The sequence below is a fragment of the Lampris incognitus genome, chromosome 21, assembly GCF_029633865.1.
Source record: "Lampris incognitus isolate fLamInc1 chromosome 21, fLamInc1.hap2, whole genome shotgun sequence".
Classification (NCBI taxonomy): Eukaryota; Metazoa; Chordata; class Actinopteri; order Lampriformes; family Lampridae; genus Lampris; species Lampris incognitus.
In genome coordinates, this window is record NC_079231.1 from 7,058,217 (window position 1) to 7,065,895 (window position 7,679).

The window sequence follows — 7,679 nt, forward strand, 5'->3', positions numbered from 1 at the left end:
GTAGCTTTTTGGGGTTTCGCTGTAGTTTGGACACTGGGCTATGGTCACAATGTTTTATTTAGTCTGGTTTTTATGAAGCTGTACAGTGTTACGACCCTCCATGGTAATTCATCCAAACAGTAAAACGCTTTCAAATTTGAATTTTGGAGAATAAATACACGTATTATTCCCCAAAGATTGAGCACACACACAGATTTTTTTTAACCATCTGAGAAATGCGAAAGCAATCAAGCAGTTAGAGTATATTAAGTGTAGTGGATTGGAGCTAAAGTATATCATAGCACAGTATAGTATAGTATAGTACAGTGTAGTATAGTACAGTACAGTATAGTATGGTATGGTATAGTATAGTATGGTACAGTGTAGTATAGTATAGTACAGTACAGTATAGTGTAGTATAGTATGGTATAGTGTAGTATGGCACAGCATAGTATGGTATAGTATAACATAGTATGGTACAGTATAGTATGGTATAGTATTGTATGGTACAGTATAGTATAGTGCAGTATAGTATGGTATAGTATAGTATGGTACAGCATAGTATGTTATAGTATAGTATGGTACAGCATAGTATGGTATAGTATAGTATGGTACAGCATAGTATGTTATAGTATAGTATGGTACAGCATAGTATGGTATAGTATAGTATGGTACAGTATAGTATGGTACAGCATAGTATGGTACAGTATAGTATAGTATAGTACAGTATAGTATAGTAAATAGGTATTCAGTTCTCCTTTGACATGCCAGCATGTCAGGACTATTCAGACTTGTCTGTTCTTCATTATTTCGGGTCTGAAAAGGTCTTTCCTCGGTTTGCTTGATGTGTCTGCTTGTCCTGTGCAGCAAGCTTGAGCTGGCATTGGTTTTTGGTGTCCATCATTTTCCTCCTCTTTCCATGTGTGGTCTGTCCTCTTGTCTTACATTACGTTTGTGTTAAACCAGACAGCATTTATGTGACGTAAGGTTTGGGGGGAGTCAGTGAGTGCACTGGAACGGCAGTGCAAGACAGCGGGATGCACAGGAGGTCACGGCTCTTTTCTCAAATGTCGTCATGTTCAGTTTCAGTCTGTTTGCAGTGTTGATCAGCCCGCGTAGCCATGCCAGAGACTGATCTCGAAAGACAGAAGCCAGTTTTGATCCTGGTACTTTTCCCACTGCAGTGAACAACTCCTTGTCGGAGGACAAGAAAGATGAATTCCCCGGAAAGTTCGGACGGTCGGGGCCCACTGTCGAAGAGCGGTTTTATGGTTGGTAATGGCATGATCGTAGCCCGTCTGCATCCAGCTCACATCGCTCCGCGTGTACAGCGGCACCCCAGTAATGCTACTGCAAATACTGCAAAGATACTGCATGACTCGGCCCTGTCCATCAGACCTTCACTGGACCCGGCAGTGACAGTGGTCACCATGCCTGTAAAAAAAACTAACGTACCAACATGTGAGGGGGGGGGGGGTCCTGGTAGCTTCTGACCTCACCCTGCTGAGCATTTAGCTTTTTTCACGGCACGCAGGTCCGAGGGTGAGTGTTCCTCATTAGCGGATGTGCTAATTGGCCCAGACCCTCGGAGTTAGTTCCTGCTGTTCTCGCCGGAGGGGGTCCGTGCGCTTCAGCCTACCCGCTTGCTGCTTGAAACGCTCGCGCACTGACGTTAAGCAGGCGCCGCTGCAGAGGCGCCCGCGCTTGGAAAACCTCGCGCAGCACAGCACAGCATGGCGTGCAATGGCAAAGTTTTTATCCAAATGCTGAAACCATTGTTTGCTTTTCTTTCTTTTTTTTTTCATCGTGGATTATGTTTATACGGAAAAGATTTTTTTCCAAACCATTTTTTTTTTCTTTCATTCTCTAATCAAAAGAAATTGTGCCGTTCACGACTCTGAAGTGGACAGAAATGATGTGTTGTCTGGCTCTCGCTGGTAGGAACTGATACGAAGCAGTATTGTTACTCTCGTTGTCACTTTCCATTGAACGGGAAATATCGGCCAAAATAGCTCGGCACACAGCAATAACACAGTGCATTCAATGCAGATCGAAATTGTCCAGTGCAGTTTTAATCACTTGAATTAATGGCTTCACCAAGTTATAGCTGTCTAACCCGAGAACGAAGCACAGCTCGACAAACTCCAGCTTGTTGGCTTGGGGTGGGGGAGGTGGGGGGGGGGCATGTTTGCAGGAGCAGCAGACGTGCCCATAGCGGGGCTATAGGGAAGAAACTGGCCGCCCCTCTCTCAGCGTAGCTATTTACACGGGGCTGATTGAGAGGAATGTGCCTGTATTGTTTCACGTTACAAGCTAAAATGTTTCAGGACTTCTTCATCTTTCATGTTCGGGCTTTGCATTTATTCTGTTTAGTTTTGGAGCGGGATCAATTCCTTGATTGGGAAGAATTTGGCCTCTCTTCGAGCGAGCGAGCGGGCGGGGGGGGGGCAGGAGGGGGGGGGACATAATTGGCAACAGGTTTTGCACTTGAATCTGCGCAGATCTTAGCAAATGCATAAAACCTGGCGGTATTATGTGGGATTGTTCATGTTTTCAGGTTCATTTGCCGTTTGGAGACGGGTATCGGGTTCCGAGTTAGCGGGAGAAACCGGTTGATTTTCCAGTGCATTAGCGAGTGGCTGGCTAGCCAAAATAGCTCTTTCGAGCTTTGGTTTTCTCCCTATTTTAAAAAGTCATCATCTCAACGCAATAACATGCCTGATTTTAATTTCCAGCACGGCCGTACTTTTGCACTGGCCATTCATGTTTACGAGACATCTCCATCATTAGGATGCTGGTGATCCAGGTCTTCCACCGTTTCCCATTAAAACGGGCCTCTCACGTATGAACAGCTCCGCCAGAGTGATCGTATTGTTTTTGGCACTTCTGTGTAATGACCTGATTCCAGATGAAAGCCAGAGAGATAGACAGTTGGCTGCTTGAGTAAATAAACACTTCCGCCTGGTTGAATATTATTAGACGAAAGAAATCGGCTAGTTGTGGACCCATTTTCTTTTTTCTTGAGATCTTTTAACAGCATGTAACGATAACAACCTGTAATTTGCTGCTGCTTTACCTTGTTTTACAGGATCCCTCGCTCGCCCGTCCGTACCAGTCAACAAGAAACCAAACATGGTGGGGAAACCCGGTGAAACGGGTAGGAAATTCATCAGTCAGTCAACCAACCAATCAATCTATTTGTCTGTCCGTCTGTCTTTAACCAAACGCCATGTTTCCTGTTTCCTTCAGATAAGGTGAACAACTTGAAGCAGACTGACAAGCTGCCAGTCCTGAAGGCTAAAATCTCCCCGGTGACGGCCAAGCCCGCCAAGCAGGACCACAAGCTGATGACCACCGCCGCACCGCCAGTCGACAGTATGACCGATGCTCACTAACAGCATTTCTGTTGCGCTTGTGTCGTATTTACATCACGTTATTTCCAAGGCCCTGGGACAGTACTCGCTAAATCATGTGTAACTAAAGCCTCAGTTTAGATTCTGAAATTGATTGTGTTTGGGATGTTTCCCGCTGGCACGATTCCCCCGGAGAACCGTTTTTACCCAGCGTCATGAGACGCAGTACATCTGGTGGACGGCTGAGTACGATCAGCCTCCCCCCATGTGCACTACACGGGAAGTTGTGTGCAAATGAATGAACATACACAAGAGAAATGACCAGGAAGCACAGGGCTGCTACTCAATCAGCTGGCTGCAGGTTTGCTTTGCAGCCAATGGTGGTTTTTCTTTTTTCAGTGGATCGTGGGAAACAACAGCATAGGTGGAATTTAACCAATCCGATTGCTTGGCTGTAATTTCCTGTTGTGTACTCAGAATTTATACACCGTTATCTGTCATTTATTTTATCCTGTGAAGCTTTTGTACCCATGTTTAGACGAGTGCAACATAAATAAAGAAATTATACTAATAATAATCTTAATTCTGAGGTAAACCCGAAATCTGTGATGACTTTTGTGTTCATAGGTGTTTTGTTTTTTTTCTTTCTTCTTTCTTTTCCCCAGCAGACCAGTTCGAACACTGGGAGGACTCGGTCTTGTTCAACTCCCAGCCTACCTCAGACCTGGACGCCTTGGGGAAGAAGCGGTTTGTGGGTAAGAAACAGACCATCTGAAGGCAACGAGGCCGCAGTTCAAACGTCACTCGCAGACGAGGTCTTTGGCTAACATGTCAGAGTACAACCTGTCGTGTGTGACATCCTGTATACCCCTTCATCATTTGCTGTAGAGAGAAATGAACACCCCCCAACTCACACTCTCTCTCTCTCTCTCTCGCATGCACACACACTTAAACACAAACAGCGCCTCATGTGGTCTACAAAACTGACAAGAAACCGGACGAGCCGTGCTCCATCACCTCCTCGCTCAACTACTTCCCCGAGGGCGAACCCGGAGACGCCAATGTGACGGCGCCCCCCAAGTCTCCCCCTTCCAACCTCACCGTGGTGACGGTGGAAGGATGCCCCTCCTTCATCATCCTGGACTGGGAGAAAACTGACAACGACACCACCGGTAGGGAAATGTGACCCACAGTAACCATTCACCATTTGGTTTAATGTTCCCTACTCTACTGGTTTTGGCCCGAAGGGTCCAGAAGGATCTAACGCGTTGTTTTCATGACCAATAGTCATAAGGATTTTTGTAGTGCATTTCTCATCGAAGAAAGCAAGATGAGAACTACATCCAACTGCACCTTTGTAAACAAGCGTGATGATGGAAGTACACTTTCAGGTCGGCTTTACAAAGGCGAGTTTCGGGTTCAGTTCCCTTCTTGTTTTCCCTCGTGGAAAAAATGGTCGTCCATTTTTGTCTCGTTTTTCATCAGCAACATGAGTGGTACTGATGCTGGTTTCCCTCGACAGCACCGGTCCTACCTTCCCCCGTGGTTGATTCATGAACATTTCCTATTCTCCTCCACAGAATATGAGGTCATATCCACCGCCAAAGGACCAGATGGAGAGCAGGTTTCTATTCTGACCACCAACCAAACTCACACCGCCGTGGAGAACCTCAAACCAGAGAGCAGGTGGGTGTTCTCATGACTTGTGGGTCTTGACTCGCCTGCCCTCGGTTTAGTGATAGAACGGCCGGTCTAAACCCAAAACAAACGTCACCCCTTCTGGGAGATGGAAGAATTGCAGTCCGAATCAGATGGCCGGTGCTTTGCACACTGTTAACTCAGCTGGATAGCTCGGCGGGTAAGAGCGTCGGTTGTGACGAGTCTCCGGGGAGAGTCCATGCTAATGCTATACAAGCTAGCTACCTCTCAGATGGGCGTCGCTTTGGATAAAAGCGTCTGCTAAATGAAACTGTAAATTATTCCTAAAATGGGAATAACGGGAAAGATGAGAGGAAGGGAGGTCGAGAGATGGATTTGAAGTCGAGTATGTCTATTTTTTGGGGGGGGGGGATTTTTCCCCCTTTTTCTCTCCAGTTGTACTTGGCCAATTACCCTATGCCAAGCCGTCCCGGTCACTGCTCCTCCCCCTCTGCCGAGCCGGGGAGGGCTGCAGACTACCACATGCCTCCTCTGATACATGTGGAGTCGCCAGCCGCTCCTTTTCACCTGACAGTGAGGAGTTTCGCCAGGGGGACGTAGCGCGTGGGAGGATCACGCTATTCCCCCCAGTTCCCCCTCCCCTCTGAACAGGCGCCCCGACCGACCAGAGGAGGCGCTAGTGCAGCGACCAGGAGCCGTACCCACATCCGGCCTCCCACCCGCAGACACGGCCAATAGGGACGCCCGACCAAGATGGAGGTTACATGGGGATTCGAACCGGCGATTCCCATGTTGGTAGGCAACAGAATAGACCGCCACGCTACCCAGATGCCCCTGGAATATGTCTATTTTCTGAATCCGGTGTACGAATCGATGCACCGCTTCCTGGGAAATATGAACGTGCGGCCTGTTGTGAGTTTGTGTGACTTCTGAGATCTGAATGTGTGTAATGACATCACAAGACCTCTCCGCCTGAAAATGTCTGGTCCGCATTTCCTCTGGCAAAGTCCTTTAAATCTATCTATGCTTCATTTTTATTGATGTTTTTTAGAATAATTGTGTCTGGATTTGATTTGGGGGGCAAAAAAAGAAAAATTCGAATCACAATGCCAATCCGACCCTCTTTCATGTGGGGTATAAAGAATAAAGACGCACTGTCGCCGAAAATAACCGAACAAGGACATCTTTCTTTGTTCACATGCAGGCGTGTAGGTTAATGCGGCCTGGTTTAATTAGACGATAGAAGTCATAATTCACTTTCGCTACTTTATAAACACGTGTTTGGGGCTTCGCCGTACTCGGGTTTGACTGGAGCGCTGCGACCCCGCCTCAAAACACGGCCCATTTGCGGCGCTCTCAGCTGTCCAAACACGCCACGGTAGTCTCGCCATTTCAGCGCTGACCCGAACAGCGGACCGTGAAGTCAAAGCCGACATTTTGGGAGGTAGAAGGAGCGGAGCTGAGACTGCCGCCCCTCCGCGGAAGGAAGGGGGGGGCCCGCCACGCTTGCTCGGCTCTCAATGAGCCCAAATATGAGATAACTATGCGGTGCCGAGGAGAGCGATCGAAGACGAGGCGAGTCTTTCTGTGGAGCGAGGCCTCTTCTGGCACGTGAGGGAGGGTCACGCGGGGCGGCTGGACACCACCGCCGTCACGCTCGCGACCACCGACATGAGAAGCTTCTCTTTCCTTTTTAAGAAGTGAAATCTGATGCGGCCATGTTTACATGGGATGTGGTCCCCTGTCGTTAGTCCATTGTCTGATTTAAAGCCCACGCGCACAGAGGCGTCAGAAGATGTTCGCCGAAGCTGCAGAGCAACTGCTCGCCGCCTCTTCTTTTTTTAATTTATTTGCCATATTTCATTCAAAAAAACGCAATAGTACATTGTGCATATTTGTATTTTAACAGCAGTTAGCAAACCCAAACCTTGGTTGTCCCCAGCTAGAAAGCCCTGAACCTACCATTCATAAAATTATGAAGAAGTAAATAACATGTACACACACACACACACACACACACACACACACACACACACACACACACACACACACACACACACACACACACACACACAATGTAGCCATAATTATATACGGTGCAAGACACTTAACCATGCATACTATTATGAAAATATAAACATTATTATACAGTATAACATATTGAAATGGCAATAGAAAAGACAGAGTATATGTCATAGAAACGATGTTAAAATAAATCACAGACATAAATAAACAAAATCAAATCAGAAGCGGCACCAAGGCATCACAAGGCAAGTTAACACTCATTTATATTTGTACATAAACAATGTTGTGATGGCAGCTGGGTGGCTAGCCTGACAGCATATCACAAAGTGTAGTATAGTATAGTATAGTACAGAGTATAATGTACCAAGTATGTACTAAGTATGTTCTGGACAGGCTTCATGTGTGTCTCTATGGAGAGACTTGATTGGAGAGTCATCTGTCAAAATGTCTCAGCCTCATTTTTTTCCCCCCCTGTGAAATAACAAAAAGACCAGAAGAAGAATCCCTCTGGAGACTTCCTGTGTGGGCGGGGGAGGAGGGGGGTTACCTGTCGAAGTGCGTCTTGTTTATGTTTCGCCTTCTTCCTCTTCCCTCTCTGTCCGGTTTGCACGTCTCTCGCTCCCTCGCTCTCGCCCGGTATCTCCGACTTGGCTCCCCGTCATC

General features: G+C 47.1%; 1 protein-coding gene across 1 annotated transcript in view; it reads left to right on the forward strand.

Annotated features, from left to right (window-relative positions):
• Positions 1-7,679, forward strand: part of LOC130131562 (target of Nesh-SH3-like) — a 41,047-nt gene that overhangs the window by 27,950 nt on the left and 5,418 nt on the right. The window contains exons 14-19 of the mRNA XM_056301299.1: positions 1,164-1,250; positions 3,068-3,136; positions 3,229-3,354; positions 3,998-4,087; positions 4,295-4,504; positions 4,913-5,018. Of these exons, the coding sequence (XP_056157274.1) occupies positions 1,164-1,250; positions 3,068-3,136; positions 3,229-3,354; positions 3,998-4,087; positions 4,295-4,504; positions 4,913-5,018 (688 nt within the window). The remainder of the gene's footprint in view (positions 1-1,163; positions 1,251-3,067; positions 3,137-3,228; positions 3,355-3,997; positions 4,088-4,294; positions 4,505-4,912; positions 5,019-7,679) is intronic.